The sequence below is a fragment of the Camelina sativa genome, chromosome 20 (genome assembly GCF_030686135.1).
Source record: "Camelina sativa cultivar CO46 ecotype springtype chromosome 20, ASM3068613v1".
Classification (NCBI taxonomy): Eukaryota; Viridiplantae; Streptophyta; class Magnoliopsida; order Brassicales; family Brassicaceae; genus Camelina; species Camelina sativa.
The window spans coordinates 12,790,266-12,808,536 of record NC_141899.1 but is presented as its reverse complement, the minus strand read 5'-3'; the positions used below and the strand labels follow the sequence as shown (position 1 = coordinate 12,808,536).

At 35.1% G+C, this 18,271-nt stretch overlaps 4 protein-coding genes and 1 pseudogene across 5 annotated transcripts; 2 read left to right on the top strand and 3 right to left on the bottom strand.

Moving 5' to 3' along the window:
• Nucleotides 1-1,739: 1,739 nt before the first annotated feature.
• LOC104770679 (succinate--CoA ligase [ADP-forming] subunit alpha-2, mitochondrial) lies at nucleotides 1,740-4,108 on the bottom strand. Its single transcript, XM_010495140.3, has 7 exons — nucleotides 3,663-4,108; nucleotides 3,305-3,514; nucleotides 3,045-3,215; nucleotides 2,688-2,811; nucleotides 2,348-2,409; nucleotides 2,171-2,252; nucleotides 1,740-2,072 (listed from the first exon to the last, which is right to left on the bottom strand). The coding sequence occupies exons 1-7, from the start codon at nucleotides 3,909-3,911 to the stop codon at nucleotides 1,933-1,935; spliced, it is 1,038 nt and encodes a 345-aa protein (XP_010493442.1). The 5' UTR covers nucleotides 3,912-4,108; the 3' UTR covers nucleotides 1,740-1,932.
• Nucleotides 4,109-4,135: 27 nt separating this feature from the next.
• On the top strand, nucleotides 4,136-5,977 carry LOC104770675 (chaperone protein dnaJ C76, chloroplastic). Its single transcript, XM_010495136.3, has 4 exons — nucleotides 4,136-4,543; nucleotides 4,625-4,881; nucleotides 4,971-5,154; nucleotides 5,240-5,977. Exons 1-4 carry the CDS (start codon nucleotides 4,202-4,204, stop codon nucleotides 5,864-5,866), a joined length of 1,410 nt encoding a protein of 469 aa, XP_010493438.1. The 5' UTR covers nucleotides 4,136-4,201; the 3' UTR covers nucleotides 5,867-5,977.
• Nucleotides 5,915-7,073, top strand: LOC104770676 (nicotinamidase 2 pseudogene; annotated as a pseudogene). Its single transcript, XR_015593221.1, has one exon. The product of XR_015593221.1 is annotated as a nicotinamidase 2 pseudogene (transcript).
• On the bottom strand, nucleotides 7,063-12,653 carry LOC104770677 (serine carboxypeptidase-like 34). The gene is made up of 10 exons (XM_010495139.3): nucleotides 11,051-12,653; nucleotides 9,235-9,345; nucleotides 8,988-9,083; nucleotides 8,811-8,903; nucleotides 8,598-8,686; nucleotides 8,167-8,484; nucleotides 7,942-8,078; nucleotides 7,606-7,698; nucleotides 7,403-7,508; nucleotides 7,063-7,297 (listed from the first exon to the last, which is right to left on the bottom strand). The coding sequence occupies exons 1-10, from the start codon at nucleotides 11,361-11,363 to the stop codon at nucleotides 7,148-7,150; spliced, it is 1,506 nt and encodes a 501-aa protein (XP_010493441.1). The 5' UTR covers nucleotides 11,364-12,653; the 3' UTR covers nucleotides 7,063-7,147.
• A 1,505-nt stretch (nucleotides 12,654-14,158) lies between these two features.
• On the bottom strand, nucleotides 14,159-16,391 carry LOC104770674 (uncharacterized). The gene is made up of 4 exons (XM_010495135.3): nucleotides 16,201-16,391; nucleotides 15,700-15,794; nucleotides 15,313-15,590; nucleotides 14,159-15,224 (listed from the first exon to the last, which is right to left on the bottom strand). Exons 1-4 carry the CDS (start codon nucleotides 16,228-16,230, stop codon nucleotides 14,425-14,427), a joined length of 1,203 nt encoding a protein of 400 aa, XP_010493437.1. The 5' UTR covers nucleotides 16,231-16,391; the 3' UTR covers nucleotides 14,159-14,424.
• Between the last annotated feature and the right edge of the window lie 1,880 nt (nucleotides 16,392-18,271).

Below are 18,271 nucleotides of genomic sequence, written 5' to 3'. Positions count from 1 at the left end.
CTGCCATGCATGACGTAATTCGGAGAAAACTCAAAATGGAAATTTAATGAAAAAAAGTTTTAAGGAAAACAAAGTTACTAAAAAAGGAACAAGGCAAAAGAGTGAAAGAGAGAGAGAGAGAGAGAGTAGTAGCCAAATGAGATAGGACAAAGTGTAACAATACTTGAAAGTGACTTTTTTTTTTCTTACCCACCTCCTCTGCCATATTATTCATCATATAGATTGTATTTCTATAGTTATACCATCAATTTATTTAAGGTGTATCTAGCTAAAATTATTTGTAACAAAGTATAGTTCCTTTTTTTCTGCGAGTCAAAATTTGGTAGCCAAAATCAAATATTAAATTTGAGATTGCAAATCACAATCTATATATATGTTTACACGGATTTTGCATATATAATTTGAATTTCATTAATAAACTGGTTACAAAACGGAGAAGATAACAAGAAAGGAGCGCATGTGTCTCTATACAGCTACATGCATCACCACACAAGGCAAGGCAATAAAAACTGTAGTGGGTATATATATTGAGTATAAATTTTTATAGGATGACTTGAATCTTTTTCTTGTACTATATATATAGCTAATATCTCGAACATTAAAATTCTGAAAAAGGAACACTGGCATCTCTCTATATGTTCTCAAAGTTTCTGACAATACTATATATAAAGTAATTAGCTCCTATACTATATACACAATTGAATCATTTTAGTGACATGTTCGTAACAAATTAGTATGCCAAATTAAGGAAACCATATAGTCTATTAACGAATGAATATAGTGACAAAGTCATGTGACAATATTGGAAAATTCCTTGGAAAGTGAACCGTGATTAACGAATATATACGTACAATTATGTTATATACCATTATGTGACAATTATGGTATACCAATCCGGTTTAAATTTCTAACGTAAAGTCTTTTCCTTTGAATTTTTTTTGGGGGGTCAAAGGATTTTTAAGGAAGCAGAGAGAGTTATGGTCAGTCGTCTAATCTGTTCTATCAGAAGGACTCACAAGAAACATGTTCTGGTTTCTAAAATAAGAAACTATAATGATCAAAGAGGAACAGTTGGGGGGTCCAAGACTAGTTTCGTCACTTCGACTATCCCACTCTTCTGTTCTGCTGCCACTACGTATGTTATATGGCCTTGTCTACCACACAAATAAATACGTATCAGTTTTGCCTAATAAAATGATAAATGTTTCGATTTTTCTTTGAGAAGCTTACGCGAACCTAGTACACAGATTGAGTAAAACGTATGACAAAGTGCAAAATTGTAATGTGATGGATCGTCTGACGTATGCGTCTTTATGTGAATCAGTGATAACCACTGATTAGTAGTATTAATTAATGACAACCTCTGCATGGATTACCATTGATTATTATAGGACCATTGATTATTGTAGGACCTCTCTTTGCTTTTGTTTTGTCTTTTTGCTTAAGTGTATTCACATTGTCAATTGTTTTCCTATTATAAAACAACCTTATGAATCTTCTTCATATTACGAAACTTACCAAAATTTATATGATATAGTGGAAGTACACAAAGATACAAATACAATTGATTCAAGATATTGTTTCATATAATTTTCAAAACTATGTTTAACAAGAAATTTCTGAAACTGATCTATTCATTCTCATTTTCTTCTTTGTTTTTGTAATTTAATTTATCAAAAACAAAGACAAAAAAAAAAAAACAGAGAGGCCAAATTTCAATAAACTGAAAAATAGAAGAATGGCATAGAAAAGACTCTATTTCTCTCTGCAATAATCATTTTGTGGAGAAAACATCCCTAAAAGTGTTCATCAATGGTAACGGATTACAGAGTTTTCCCTTTCTCTCTTCTATTTTTGGCATTAACTGTTGTTATTAGGGGAGGTCGGTTCCTGAATCATCTCAATCGTATTACGATATTTATCTATTTAGTTTCACTTCAAAAGACCTCTTTCTTGGAAAATCTCAAACATCGCCGCACCAATCTTAGCCGGTGACTCAACCACCTTAACTCCAGCGTCTCTTAAGCTCTTTATCTTGTCTTGAGCCGTGCCCTTACCTCCAGAAACAATGGCTTCATCGACCCAAATAAAAAGATAATACAAGATTTAAGCCATGGTTCAAGTGGGAAACAGTGAATGAATGAAAAAGAGCTGAGTAAAGTTCATTTACCTCCCGCATGACCCATTCGACGCCCGGGTGGTGCAGTAAGTCCAGCAATGAAAGCAACTACAGGCTTGTCTGTACCACTTTCCTGTTTGATTGAACACCGATATGCTTATACTCTTGATCCTCTAAAAATGACAACTCTTACTTCTTAGAAAAGATGCATTTGTGGTTACTATTTACCTTTATCAAAGCAGCGGCATCTTCTTCTGCAGTACCACCGATTTCTCCAATGAGAATGATACCTGAAAAGAAGTCAATAATTTCTTAGTTGCAAAACCAATGCTGGATTCTCTTTCACTAGTGAATCAACAAGTAAAGGCTGCAATATTCACAACAACTTGAGTCTGTTACTGCAAACGAATCACTTTCTTCTACATACTAAAGAACTAGTATTAGGTAAGTACTGGTTATCTACTACATATCAAATGTACTGACTCATAGGAAACAACTAGACAAATGGGAAAAGATCATAAGTTGTACGAAATGAAAAAGTTCGATTATGGTGTTCAGAAACTGAGACCTTCTGTTTGAGGGTCAACAAAGAACTTCTCCAAGCAGTCAACAAAATTTGTGCCGTTAAAAGGATCCCCACCAATTCCTACACACGTAGATTGCCCCAAACCTACTGCAGTAGTTTGGAAAACCTGCATATGAAAGATTAACCAAAAAGCAACCATTAGATATTATACTTAATATAAATAGGTCTTCCAGTAATCCAAACTCATCAAAAAGCTAATAAACTGACAGTGGCGAAACTTAGTCTAACAATCCAAAGGAGTATCCGTTTTTAGGTAAAGAAAAACCAGTAATATAAATTGCTTCTTCCTAAGTCAGAGAGAGAGAGAGACAAACATGAAGACAACAGAAAGAACCTTACAGCTTCATATGTCAATGTTCCAGATCGAGAAACAATCCCTATCCTTCCCGGTTTGTGGATGTAACCCGGCATGATCCCAATCTTGCATTCACCAGGTTTGATAATCCCAGGACAATTAGGGCCAATCAGCCTAGTTTTTGATTGACTGTTAAGAGCAGCCTTTACACGAACCTACATTACAACAATTAGTCCCAAGACATCAGTCTAGTCTCCGCTTATACTATATCGAATCAAAGCACATATCGCAAGCAAGTCATTACCATGTCATGTTGAGGAATGCCTTCAGTAATGCAGACAACAAGATCTAACTCAGCAGCAACACCTTCCATGATAGCAGCAGCAGCAAAAGGCGCAGGAACGTAAATCACAGAGGCATTAGCTTTAGTCTCAGCTTTAGCTTCAGCAACTGTGTTAAAAACAGGCAGACCTAAATGCTCTGTTCCACCTTTCTTTGGTGTCACTCCTGCTACCTATATTACACAACAAACCCCCCCCCCCCCCCCCCCCCCCCCAAAACCTTGAACACACATTTCAATTGAATCCGAATTGCAATAGAAACAAAGAACAGTGATCATTCAATAATCTAATTAGTTGTAAAATTCTGGGAATGTACAATACCATTTTGGTGCCGTATTCAATGGCTTGTTCAGTGTGAAAGGTACCGTTCTTTCCGGTGATACCTTGGCAGATGACACGTGTGTTTTTGTCGACAAAGACAGCCGCAGGAGGCGGAGGAGTCGTCCCGAAGGAGCGAGAATGAGTCAATGAAGTGAGAGAGGAGCATGACGGAATCACCAACTCTGAGCTCCCTCCACCGCCGGAGCAACGGCGAAGAGATCCGAGAAGTCTCGTGACCTGCCTTGACATGGCTGTTTCAAAATGATCTAAAATTTCTTAAACCTCCGATCTGAACTGAAACCCTATGAACGAAGAATCAAGCGAAAGCTTTTGGGCCTAATTGAATGATCCATGTTAAGGCCCATTTGGATTTGAGATTTTTTATATTTTTCCCCTTATAATAAAAAACATTTCGATAATTCACTAATCCTCAGCCTTAAAATAATCTACAAATTTTTATTTATTTTTTGGTTATTTTTCAATAACTTGTCCCTCTCTAACTCCTCCACCTTACGAAACAGAGGAGGGAGAAAAACAAAATGACACCGACGATTCTTACTCCGACGACTCTTCCTCCGTCGACAGCTACATGGCCATGTACTACCACATCTCAGAAGCTCATCACCTTTAGATCACCATTCAAGCTCAAGTGTAGAGCCACTTCTTCTTCATCATCGTGTTCTATCACAGACTTTGATCTTTATGACCTTTTAGGTGTTGATCGGAGTTCTGATACTGCTCAGATCAAATCAGCTTACCGTGCGCTGCAGAAACGTTGTCATCCCGATATCGCAGGAGATCCAGGTCATGACATGGCCATCATCCTTAACGAAGCTTACCAGCTTCTCTCTGATCCGATCGCACGCCACGCTTATGACAAGGTTAGTCTATTGGTTCTTGATCTTGTATAGTCTCTGTCAAGACCACAACACCAAGTAAAGTATGATGTTTTCTTGTTGTAGGAGGAAGCAAAACTTGAAGAACTTAGAGGCTATACAGGGAAACCGATCTACTCGGTTTGGTGTGGTTCAGAAACTGAGCAACGAGCTACGTTTGTGGACGAGGTTAAGTGTGTTGGTTGCTTGAAGTGTGCTTTATGTGCTGAGAAAACATTTGCTATCGAAACCGCTTATGGGAGAGCGAGGGTTGTTGCTCAATGGGCTGATCCTGAATCCAAAATCATAGAAGCCATCGAAGCTTGTCCAGTAGACTGCATTTCGTAAGCACATAAACTAGTATCTCTAGTAATCGTTTGGTTTCAATTTCTATGCCCTTTATGGAAAGTATGATTCTTTATGAAATGTGCAGAATAGTGGAGAGATCTGACCTTGCTCCATTGGAGTTTCTTATGTCAAAACAACCACGAGGCAACGTGAGGATTGGTGTTGGAAACACGGTTGGGGAACGTGTCTCCAATGTATTTGTTGATGTCAAGAAGTTTCAGGAAAGATACGCCAAATCTATGAGCAGAACCACAAAAGAGCGCACCCAGGTGAGTTATGCATAGTCAATAAAGCCAAGTTATAAACTTACCCTGTCAGATACCAAGTACTAGTTGTTTTGGGATGCTTTTGCAGACAGAAGTAAGAATAAGTGCAGTAGAGGCAATTAGGTCTATCTCCAATTGGCTATACTGGAGATCATCACCGTACACGAAACCATTGAGTCCAGATTCAAACATGAGTCTAACTATTACCAAAAGAAAAAAATCGGTTGATCCAGATATCAGAAAGCTTCAAGATGTTGTGGCAGCAATGAAAAAAGCAGAACAGAGCGGCAAAAGCAAACCAAAAGAACCAGCTTACATGCTTGGAGAAGATTACTGGACTCCATCAAACGTAGCACTTCCCTCATCTGAAAACAACAACACTTCCAAGGCTAGCTCGATTCCTCGAGTGAGTACTCAAAAGAAAACTCCATTAGAAGAGAAACCAACTAGTAGAAGAGAATATAGAAGACAGTTCAGGATACACAAGTTCCCACTTGGGACAGCCATAGTAGCAGTATTCTTGATTAAATATCAAGAAAGTTACAAAGCCGCCTCTGAGCTCAACGATCATATCGGTGGCTCCCTAGCTCTATCCATAGTTAACAGCCCATGGCAACAGATTTTATTAGCAGGAGTTACATGGTACTTCATTGGAGCAATGTTACTCCAACTTGTGGAAGCTGTCCAATCCAAGCTAGAAGATAAAGATGCATAGGCTTGATAGATATAGTAATGTACAGCATATCACTCATTAGACCATGTCATGTACTTGTTCACCTACAAATGTAACAGAACAGTAATGATTATACTATACATGTTTATTGAAGTATGCCTGAAGAACATCATACATGGGCTAGGCCCACTTTGTATGTTGTTAGGCCCAATCATTTCGTTCCCACATATATATCTCCACCGATTAAAGAGCTTCATCATAATCTTCTTCACCGTCAAAAAAATGGCGTCATCATCATCGAGGTACGAGACACGAAAGCGAGTTCCAAATCCAAACAACGCAGCTCTTCTAGTCATCGACATGCAAAACTACTTCTCCTCCATGGCCAAACCCATCCTCAACGAAGTTCTCACCACCATTGACCTCTGTCGACGAGCTTCGATCCCTGTCTTCTTCACGCGCCACAACCACAAGTCCCCAACCGACCACAGCATGCTCGGCGAGTGGTGGGACGAGGATCTAGTCCTCGACGGAACCACCGATTCTGAGATCATCCCGGAGTTACACTCCCAGATAGTACTCACCAAACCAGACGAGATCGTGGAGAAGAGCACGTACAGCGCGTTTCAAAACACGCGGCTACAAGAAAAGCTGGACAAGATCGGGGTGAAGGAGGTGATCGTGGTTGGAGTGATGACCAACCTGTGCTGCGAGACAACGGCTCGTGACGCGTTCGTTAGGGGATATAGAGTTTTTTTCTCTACGGACGCGACTGCGACGGTTAATAAAGAGCTTCACGAGGCTACGCTGATGAATCTCGATTATGGCTTCGCTTATCTTGTCGATTGCGATGAACTCCGGCGAGGTTTGTCTACTCAGTAGTTGATAAATTATAACTTACACCTTTTTCTTGTAGTTCTGTTTTTAAGTATAGTCTGTTGTATTTGGCTGTGGTCTAGTGTAGCCTCGTGAAGCTATCTTCATAACAATAGTTCTGTTGTGTCTGTGTAGTCTAGTGTAGTCTGTTGTATTTAACTTTAAATACTTAAACAACAATAGGTTCCTTGTTAATATTTTCCACCTTATAATTAAAGTAGCTTCTCTAAATTAATTTGGGTGGTTTTGATGACTATATTGTGTAAGAATCATCCAAGAGATGAGAGTTTTAGAGATCTATGTAACACGAGACAAACAAAATGTAAAACGTGATAAGCCATATATACAATTCTAATGGCTTCTTTTGGTCAAATCTGTTTATTAATTTTTATCTTCTTAAGAATTATATAGAGATAATCAAATCTGTGGGGGTAGAGAGAAAAAATATCAAAAGGGAAAAGCAGGAAGTTTCTTATTGCCTAGGAAATGATGAACAAGCTGAAGAGCTTCTCTAGGTTTGAATGTTGGAACTTGGTGTCCGGCTCCTCTTATCGTCACATACGTTAACCCATCGTATTCCACCGTCCACCCGCCGACCTAACCGGCAAGTGAAAGAAAACAAAATTTATTTCTAGAGTCAATCACACACTAGCTTACTCGGAAGAAATTTATAAGTTTGTGATTTGGAAGTTGGAACCAAACCTGTAGTTTGGTGTACCAAGGTGTCCAGTCTTGAACTATCTTAAGACCAAGCTTCTTTAATGAGTATCTGGTTGCTGTCACAGGGATTCGTCCGTCTGTATCCCCACTTTTTTACCAAACAATTTAAACCGGTTATGACTTGTTTTCAAGTTAAATATTTACATTAAAAAATGCTAAGGAGTAGGTGTTAATGTGTTATATACCTGAAAACCCATACGCGTAATCCCGCTGAAACAAGTTTTCTTAAGGTAGGAAGCATAGAAGCGGGAGCGTCAGACCAAAATGAGATAGTGTCGCTGCACATACATAGCAACCCATGCATTGGTTTAGCTTTGAACATGGTTTATTAATCATTTATCACTTATCTTCTTGGTTAAATTATGATAGTGAAAGAGTAGTATTAATATGTACGTAAACTGAACTGAAGAGTAGTACAATGATTCAATTTCCTTTTAACTATAAAAATCATAATTAAACCAAACTATATGTGCTAGCTTCTTATATTATTGTATGAAAAACCAAACACCATAACACATTACCTGCAATGAGTCCAAGGGTAAGGGATGTTGGTGACATTAGCGTGAAGTGCCTCCTGAACATCTCTCCTATTCATATACTTTTCTGTATACTCCGATAGACATGGGTCATACCCTGCCGCCATCCTCCTCCATCCCTCCTGTGTATAGAATCAATTTTAGCCGGTTAGTCAAATTCAGTTACCAAATATTTTTTTTCTAAGTGAAAAAGATGAAATGTATATTTACATTTTGAGAGATGAGCCGGGGTCGGAAGGTGTTCCGAGCAGCGGGTAGGGGCCGAGTTCCGGCCACTGAATGAGAAGTAGAGGAGTTGGTGGAGGTGGGAACACACTTGGGAGAGTAGAGACTGTACATGTCAAGGATCTTGTAAACATCAAAATACTCATCTAAAGCCCCATTGCATTCCTTAGACACATGTTCTAGTTTGAAATCGCAGTGTTGGTTCACTTTCTCGTACAGTGCATCTGATATCACCGCGTGATCATACGCGTAATCTATCATCCCCTTTTGATCCGTTTCGTCGTCCAGCAACGCGTTTCCTATCTGTGTATACAATTGTCAAATTCATCATCACCTCCTTCATCAGCCAATATATACCACTAGATTAATTTCCTCTACACTACTTAATTATTGATTGATTTAAGATAATAACTGACCATTAAACCCTTGAGATTAATGAAATCTTTCTTGGACGCAATCTTGTTTTGATTGTAGATGAGCTCCGAAAGTTGAGGAACGTAATGGCCTAATTAATTCCATGCAAAACACATAATTCAATGTTTTTTTTTTTTTTTTTTTGATTTGTAAATAATCACATATGTAGAAACGATGTCGTGGTGAATTTCTAACTTTAAAAATAATTAATTTACCGGCGTAGCTTTCTCCGGCGATGAAAAACTCGTGTGACTTGTACTGAGGGAATCTCTTGAACCAGTTGACGAGGAAGTTGTACGAGTCACTCGCTGGTTAATCATTACACAATCTTTAAATTACTTACAAGTTACAAGCAAAACTAGTTCATTAGTAAAATTAGTACTATATGGTACCTGTGACAGTGTCACCGAGTTGACTTATATCACGGCTTGTGTTAGAGTATGAGAAACCAACTCCAACCGGCGATTCCAAGAATAACAAATTCGCCGCTACAAATCATATCCCAAAGTATTAATTCAATTTGTAATGAATAAATCTTTGACAAAAGGTAAAATAAATTAAAAAAATTGGTAATGAGAAAATTTGAATATTGCGATATAGTTATATATATGGTTCTTTATGGATATCTAGCTAGTATACCTTTGTTCCAGCTGTATGGATTCAGCTTGAGGTTAGGCTGACTGGAATTTTGAGGGAAGAATGGTCCGAGTTCTTCTGATGCTCCAAATCCGACTGATGAACATCCCGGTCCTGTATTTACAATTTTCACCATCGTATCGTATTAATTTACTATAGCTAATTAAATCATATTTTACTATACATTATTTTGTATTATTCGGAACCACCAAATTTAACTTAAGTGAAGTTATAGTAGCCTTACTCCTTCACTCTGTATATGTTACTTTCTTATTCACAATTATTATTGCATATAGGGTCCATTAAATTTAAGATGGTTTGTTGCTTATAATGATAAACTTGCCTTTATGAAGAAACACACACAAATAAAAACAAACTAGAGAAACTTTTAGGGCGTGCGTACGTGCATGGACCATGTGTAATGTTTTGGAATAATTATGAATTATGGACCGAAGGACCGTTTTTAAGTTTCATGGAATTGACTTTTCTTGATAGGTAGATAATAGTATATAGATGCATAACTTTTGTGTCACTGTGCCTTAGTAGTAAAGTAAAGGGGCATGCGCCCACGGGAGCCTATATGAAAGCCTAAATATATGGAGAGACATGTATATATAACGTCGACATAAATTTATATCCATGAATTCATCACATGAATATGAATTCAACTAATAGATCCTAGTGTATTAAATGTTTTATGAACTTTTTTCATCCAGATTTGGATTTCTTACCTTGTCATCTATAGCTATATGAATAAAATACTTGAAAAGTCAAGTGTTTTCTTTTAATGTGTTAAAAAATGATAAACATAGAAAAACAGAGCATGATGAAACGTTGAAATATGTGGATAGCAAATATCGTATTGATGGAGGCATGATGATAGTGACGAAATGAAAGCAAAAATCGTTATAAAGTAAATTCCTACTTTTTTTGGGTTAAACTATAAAGGGAAATGTAATTATTAATACTATATAGCGAAATGAGTCTACAAGAAAAATGCTAGCAAATATAGGATCATGTAACAACCAACAAGCATGTGGAATCATTACAAGAATTCCAAAATTTATTGAAGTTTAACCAATTCAAAACCAAAACTCATCATGATGGTGATGATGATAACTACTAACCACACATACGTTTCATTGATTTTGACATGCTGCCAAATGAGATACATCTTACTATTAGGAAGGTTCACCTAATATTCTCCCCGGTTACCTTTTTTTGTCTCCATGCATACAAAAAGGACTACATCCATTCCTATTTCTTTTTGGGTTATTTTATTCCCACGTTATAAATTATTTTACATTATATATATACACTCATTTAAAAAAGTATATGTGTTTCTTCATCTAAAACAATCGGAGATAAATCTAATTATCTGATATACATAGTTTTGTCTATATTAAATTGTAATAGTCTAATAATATCCCTATATTGATCGATGTCATGGATATATCACCAAACACAAGGTAGTCAATTTAAAGGCTGAGTTAACATATTTCCTATTTTTTGGGAGGTCTTGGTCAAGAAAACTCATTAGTCATTACCACAAAAAAAAAAAAACCTTATGAAAGTTTCTAAATTCAAAACTAAAATGCGAATATATAGGTTGGACAAGGATCAAATATTTATTTCAAATCAATATCGAGTAGATGAAATGCACACGAAGCATGATACACCTTAACCTTATTATATTTTTCTTGGTGTGGTTTTAAATCCTTTCACTATGAGTTTTTTTACACTAAGAAACCTACGATTAAACGAGAGACGTACGTATATAGAAGATAGAATGAGTGGATGTGAGTTCGGTTTAGTTTACCTCCATTGAGCCAAAGAAGGAGAGGCTTTTTGCTTGGATTATGAGTGGCTTCAAAGAACCAATAGAACAATGCTCTTCCATGTGTTTCATTAACCGTTACATAACCGGCGTATTGCCGGAATTTCACCGGCGGCTGTCCCGGAAGCTCTTTGACTCGATCAGCTCGTTGTGCCGCCAAAACCCTAGACCGGAAACAACCACTGTCGCCGTCGTTGTCACTGCACAGCTTTTCGGCTGATGATGATGATGAGCTAAGAAGAGAGGACACAAGAAATAGGACAAGTACAGAGAACACAACACTATGAGAACCCATTTCCTTTTTTATTATTATTGTGGAAATTGTGAAGTGACTGTGTAATCTTATATAATGTGGTGAGAGAGAGAGAGAGAAAGAGAGAATGTATTAAGGGACAGATAAGAACACTCTGTAGTCTCACTGGGTGGTAACCATATTCATAAGATAAGACACATGAGAAAAATTCAAAATCTTGATAAAGTAAGAAGATTTTTTTTTTCTTTCTTTCTTTTTAATTAATGATAATATGCACTTTCTGTTTGACTGTTTTATATATATATAAAATTTGTTAAAATCTGAGAGGGGTGTATTGAAGTTGACATTTTAGAAGATTTTGGGGTATTCTTAAAATCCACTGTTATTGAATCAATGATTTTAAAAATTCATCTGAAATCTTGTGTTATTGAATTTGAAATTTATATAAATCATTTAAAATTATTCACAATCTCTTGTTATTCAATCAATAATTTATGAATCTCACTTTAAATCTACTGTTATTCAAAATATCATAAAGTTTTTTTAAAAAACTACTGAATGTGATTCTAGGAAATTTTACAAACATTTTTAGTTCAAAAATATGACTTACAAAATCACACCTTTAAAGGTGAAATTTTGAAGGATTTTTAATAAACAGAGTTTCATTCTAAACCAATTACAAAATACACACTTTTACGACAAAAGAAAAAAAAGAACCCCATCTCTGCAACTTGTCGTCTCTCTTCTCTCTCTCTTTCTCTCTTTAACTCTCAAATACATACACCTCAAAAGACCAGAAGGTGTGTATTTGTTAATAAATTGTGAGTTTTCTTCCGAAATCTGTCTTATTACTATAGTTAGCCAAATTTTTACGTATCTTCTCCATCCAGAAAGCAATGATTCAAATTCAACAACATCCAGAAACAGAGAGAAGTAATTAAACTTTCTTCCCTTGGGAAAGGCACAAGAGACGTTTGAAAAAACAAAAGAAAACAAGTCACCAAAAACTATGGATGATAGATCCTATATGTAAATAAATTAAAATATCTTCTCTTTATATTTTGCTGGAACAGAATAAACACTTGTCGCATTGAAAAGAGGGGAGTCCTTCATCACCCATGGTCCTATACTAAAAGCTTACTCCTAAAATCAAACTACAAGACGTGAAGAAAAAAAAAAGGACATTGTGAACTGTGTATACATGCATGAGAAGTAGAGATCTCACTAATACATAACACGATTAAGTTGCTTCATCTCGGGAATAAGACACCTTGAAATCGAAGTTGCTATCTTCTTTTTTTTTTTTTTGCCAGCGAAGTTGCTATCTTTTTTTAAGAAAAAAAATATTCTAAAATCACCTAAAATTTAATAACCAAATCTCACAAAATTCCAAATCATTTTCTAATCAAATCATTTAAAATCTCTAACATATAACCAAATCTCCTAAAATTTTACTTAAATCTCTCAAAATTTTAAAATATTAAAATCCCATCAAATCTCATAAAATATCAAGTTCAATACACCCCCCTGAGTTTCCCTTATTTATATGCATTTCTCTTTTTGTTTACATTAAATGTGAAATATAATATCTACACACGCAACTTGTGCACTGTCTTCTATTTGGAATTTTATGATAATTCATATTGCGTTGTAACCATTTTCATAAGACGGAAGACGTATTAAAAAAAATCAAAATTGATATTATTAACAATAGTAGCAATTTCTTTTATAAAAATAGAAAGGTTTGTTAGAAATTGAGTATCCTTTTTTTATGGGCAAATTCTCTATTTTTGTTAGACTAGATATATATAATAGAAAATACCTATATATACACAGACGCAACTTGTGATATGGTTCCAAATAATATCGTTTCTGAGCGAGTATAAATTTTATGATTGATCTATAATAAACACAAAAAGAAGAAGATAATATATATATATTAAAAAAATGTTAAGAAAATTAGAGATAATGAAGTGATTGGTCAATGGATTGGAATAGAAGGATCCAAATAAAAAGCAGAGGAGAAGCTAACGATAGTGACGGTTCATAAGATTAGAGAGATTTTGACCAAACACTGTTTTACTTCTCTCTCTCATGTTCCTTCCCTCCCCTTGAAATTAGCAACGACCGATCTACATATAACATATATATATATATATATATATATATATATAGTTATAATGTGGGAATTGTGATGTATGTGCAAAGTAAATACCTGTCATCTTGCAAAACAGAATGTTACGGCTTTGGTTGCGTAATAAAAGATTCAGTTTCTGTTTATATACGTCATACAAGTGTATCTACGTCTACATGTACTCATTTCATACCTTATTCCACATTTAAGAAGTCACGAGGCATTTATGTGAGTGTGAGATGGTTTACCATTGGAAATTTGGAATTTTGCATTTTAGCCTCTAAAAAACACAAACTTCTATATTTATACATGAAATTATGGGTTACTTATCATAGTTAAGGCGATATATGTTAGAATTTAGATTTTATATGTACATATTTCGTATCATTTTACTCTTTCAAATGTAGAATTCTAATTCTACTTGCGTATGTTAGTAACATTCTATTCAATTTTTGTAGTGACGTTGTGGATTTGTCTAGTGGAGGAGGTCAAAATCTTTTGCAAATAAGAAAACACCGATGTGATGTTAATTTATGAACACCGATGTGATGTTAATTTAATAAACTTTGACTACAAAACTTGATCGAAAACCAAATCCATCACCATCGTTCCAACTCTATGATTGCGTTAGGCTTAATGCATTTTCCCTAACCAATCTTGCACTGGTTCTATCACATATTTGTGTGGTGCTCTTTGTGCGGAGTATCACGGTAAAAATCTTTCAATTTATTATAACCTATCAAAACTCAAGCTTGGTGGTGTCCGTGAATGAACCCTTGGGATCACACGGTTTGAGGTTAATATGCAACAACCGAAACAGTGTAAAAAGACTTAAAAGAAAAATACCAACACCAAAAAAGTGAAATACTCAGCGAAACGACATCGCATTACTAGTCCAAAGAACACAGAGACAGAGGACCATGGTTTGAAACAGAGAGCCTTTCAAGTTTGAAAGAGAAGTGGACAAGTTTAGCTCCATCGTCTCCGATCCTCCTCTTCGTTAACCGGAGTATACCAATCTGGTCGTCTCTTAGAGTTGCTCAGCCTGTAGTTCAGCAATAGTTCCTCGTTACTTAACGCCCTCGTTGCCACCAAAACCAGTGTCTTTAGAACCGGAGCTTCTAACCCGTTTTTACTCCCTGTCTTAAACCAGAAGCTTCCAAATCTTTTCATCTTTATTTCTCCAGAATCCCCAAAAGATATATTCGGAATGTAAGGCCGCAGATCTTTAGCCATCAAAGGGAAGTCATAAGGACATATCATAACGTTTGGAGTCATCTCTTTCGCCGGGTGGTTAGCTAAGTGAGCAAAAGCCAACGGATTTCTCCTCTCAAGAACATCTTTTGCTCTACCCGAACCTTCTAGAGGCTTGCTCAACGCTTTCCACAACCTGTCTGACCCGTTTACAGCGGTTTTGGTGTTTGTTACGACCTTAGGTGTGTAAGACCCGTTCCATACTTCCCTAGATTCTCCCCCAAGACCCCAAGGCTGAGCGTTTATTACAGTTCCATCGTACCTTGTAATGAGATACGAGTTCTGTGAATCAACCTTCGGGTACCCGGGAATGTATCTGTAGAAAGCAGGAGAGTAAATAACTCCAGGGTAAAAGGCTAAGACAGTTCCAACATCTGCTTCACCTTTGATGAAACAACCTTGACCAGCGTCTTGGTGAGGTATTACAGACGGTTTGATCTCAAGGGTATAACCCATTTGATCCATTAATCTCTGTGAGACCTCGTTGAGTTTCAAAGGCTTTGTCTCGGGAACAACTGTGCTGAAGAAGAAGAATCAGTTTAAGATGAAATAAAATGGTGAGCATAAGTTCGCAAATCAACTCAAGTAAAGTATAACACTTACGAGGCTTATCTGCATCTGAGGAAGCATTACTACTACCAACGGCGAAAGTAAGACCACTTCTACGAGGAGGAGGAGGAGGGTTTGTAGATTGTGAGCCCGACTCGTTCTTGCTAACATCAGGAAGAAGGATTCCATCCATTAAAGAGCAGAAGTTTTCAACTTGGTAGTGAATGTTTTCTTGAACTTGCTTCTGCTGCTCAGATAAAGTGGCTTTACCAGCCATCTCAATGATCTCTTCTGCATCCGTCTCCTCCGCTTCTCTTCCCAACCGATTATAACTAAACACAAATTAAGGACTACAGAGTGTGATGAAAGCAGTGGGACAATGATACACAAATCCATATAAGAGTGTGACTTTTACACTTGATAGAGCCACAAATAACGAACCTTGTATACATAAACAGTTTGTTAACATCAGCTTCAAATTGCAGCTGCCTTGGGTTCTTAGCAAATGTGGTACTCTTGGCAAGAACTCCAACAGCCTAGAAAACACAAAGTAATCAAACAAACTGAACAATGATCTACAATCAGCCAGTGGAAAATTCAAAATCTCAATCAGCACTGCCTCAAAAGTCAAAACTCTCACTAAAACCCTGCAAAATCCTAAGTTCTACATAACGATCCAAGTGAATCCTCGAAACTGATCAAATGAGCAACCTCATATCATCATATGACACTTTTAACAATAAAAAACGAAACCTTTATGATTCTCCTTCAACCTAATTTCATCTCTTCTAATCTTCCAACAAACTGATGCAGATAGAAATGACTACATCCGACTTAAAATATTTGAACTTTCTTCGTACCCAGTTTTAAAAAAAAATTGAAAGGAAATATTCGACAAGGTCAAACAAAGACAGGAGAAGCAAGAGATGATGATTCAATAACCTGCTGGAATTTGTTGAAAAGAGACGCCATTTTTTGTGTTTCCTTTCCTCACAAGCGATCCTCCACCGTCTCTGTTATAAGGGTTCCAAGAAACAGCTGCAGAACATCAGGAATCGCAAGAGCTTGGAGTCGAATCAAAAAACCTCCATTGATGAAGAAGACTGCATCTAGTTCTTTACTCCGTAGCACACAATCTATGGCTCCATCACCATGGTTGGGCTTATTTCTTGATAATGGGCCAAAACAGTGCTTTCAAGGCCTTTTTATATATTTATTTTATTCTCTTATCACAAACAACAAATAAATAATATTTTTACATCTGACGTAATCATGGCATCAGTTAATTCATACATAAATGCTTGATGTCAAAATTACTCATTAACAAGATCGAGACACGTGTCATATATATTAATTAGATCATAACACGTGTTAATTGTATCGATAAGATGTCGACACATGTCCAAATTACTGCTTAACATGATCGAGACATGTGTCAAATTAACAATCTTAGATTTTGATACATGTCTAAGTTAATTGCTAAAAAAATAGTTAAAGTTAAAAAAAATTGAAAAAAATATTTACTAAACAAAAAAAACTAATAAAAAAATATTTACTTATCACTGTTATAAAATAGAGCATATGTTATTATATAAATATGTATATTAAGTAGTATCTTATATCAAATCAAAACTTTAAGTACAATAGAAAATCATGAACAACAAAAAAAACAAATACAAACCATGCGGATCAGAAAACCTTGTACTATCTCACTATTTTCACATATATGAACAATATACATTGTATTATTTAAATATTTTCATTGATGTTCATTGTCTAACATAGTTTTTCAAAATACAGGGTTCCCACAATACAACTTTGCAACTTAAACGGTGGTAAAGACTTTTATTCTATTTGTCTTATACAATTTTGGATGACGAATCTACGTACGATCAATATTTGTTATTCCTTTTTTTAATATTTTAATTTAATTATGTTGTAGTATTTTTAGATTTTAGTTATATTATTTAGTTAAATTTGATTTTCTTATTAGAAATTTGTGATATTTTAAAATAATATTTTCTATATTATTTTGAGTTTTTTTCAGTTAAAGATATTTAAGATCTTTATTTATTGGTTCCTTTTAAAATAAATATTTTAAATTTCTTATGTTGAAGTATTTTTAGAATTTTTATTTTAGTTTATATTTTATATCTATAAATTATCTAAGACTCCTATATCATCATGGTTATAATTTTTTATTTTTCTAACTGTCTATTATTTCTCAAATTTTATTGGGTTGGTCATAAACTCATTGCAATCATGTATATATTTTTTTCTCAGTTTTCATCCAAATATTTTTTGAGTAAACAGTTTTAGTTGTTAAACAAACTATCACTACAAATTTTAGTGGTGAAAAGAAACTACCTCAAAGTGAAAGTAAAGAGATAAAAATTTGTTTAATTTTTTCACAGATACATTTAATAGGTGGTGATAAAGAGCGTATTTTAACAATTAAATATTTTAGGGTGTAAGAACACATTATTAGTGATAAAACATAGAGTAAAATTATACGTGGATGCTAATAAGATGACGCTTTGATGGGTTGATTGCATGTAAAACATTTGTGAATAAGTTGTTGAATGTTTTGAAATTTGACAATAATAATATTCGTAATGGTTAATGTTTGAAAAACATTTTGGTGGTCGATAATTTAGTTTTAGGTTATTGTAATAAATGTAATAATAATTTTAAAATATAAAAACATAAATTAGTGTACTAAAGTAAAAACTTCTCTTTAACTAAAAAATTTATTTTTTTATTTTTGGAAATATTATTTCACTTACAAAAATTATTTATATATTTTAAAAAGAGAAATATCCTGGAATAACATAATTTTAGGGTTTTTTTCCAAAGTTAGCACACACGCTTAATTACTCCAAATCTAGTATTTGTGAATATTAAATATTTAACTAAAATAACAAAATTTATTATTAAAAAAAATAAACTCACGATCTATTTTAGCTTTCTCCATGAAGCTTGTTCCAATATGAGATCTTCAATTTCAATCTCA

Coding starts and splice junctions, on each gene's coding strand:
- LOC104770677 (XM_010495139.3), bottom strand. CDS start 11,363: ATGGGTTCTCATAGTGTTGTGTTCTCTGTACTTGTCCTATTTCTTGTG. Junction 8,079..8,166: donor CCCGGCTCATCTCTCAAAAT/GTAAATATACAT, acceptor TTCTATACACAG/GAGGGATGGAGGAGGATGGC. Junction 7,699..7,941: donor TACCCTTGGACTCATTGCAG/GTAATGTGTTAT, acceptor ATGTATGTGCAG/CGACACTATCTCATTTTGGT.
- LOC104770679 (XM_010495140.3), bottom strand. CDS start 3,911: ATGTCAAGGCAGGTCACGAGACTTCTCGGATCTCTTCGCCGTTGCTCC. Junction 2,812..3,044: donor GAACATTGACATATGAAGCT/GTAAGGTTCTTT, acceptor TTTCATATGCAG/GTTTTCCAAACTACTGCAGT. Junction 2,253..2,347: donor ATGCCGCTGCTTTGATAAAG/GTAAATAGTAAC, acceptor TCAATCAAACAG/GAAAGTGGTACAGACAAGCC.
- LOC104770674 (XM_010495135.3), bottom strand. CDS start 16,230: ATGGCGTCTCTTTTCAACAAATTCCAGCAG. Junction 15,795..16,200: donor TTTTCAACAAATTCCAGCAG/GTTATTGAATCA, acceptor TGTGTTTTCTAG/GCTGTTGGAGTTCTTGCCAA. Junction 15,591..15,699: donor AAACTGTTTATGTATACAAG/GTTCGTTATTTG, acceptor ATTTGTGTTTAG/TTATAATCGGTTGGGAAGAG.
- LOC104770675 (XM_010495136.3), top strand. CDS start 4,202: ATGACACCGACGATTCTTACTCCGACGACTCTTCCTCCGTCGACAGCT. Junction 4,544..4,624: donor CACGCCACGCTTATGACAAG/GTTAGTCTATTG, acceptor TTCTTGTTGTAG/GAGGAAGCAAAACTTGAAGA. Junction 5,155..5,239: donor CCACAAAAGAGCGCACCCAG/GTGAGTTATGCA, acceptor ATGCTTTTGCAG/ACAGAAGTAAGAATAAGTGC.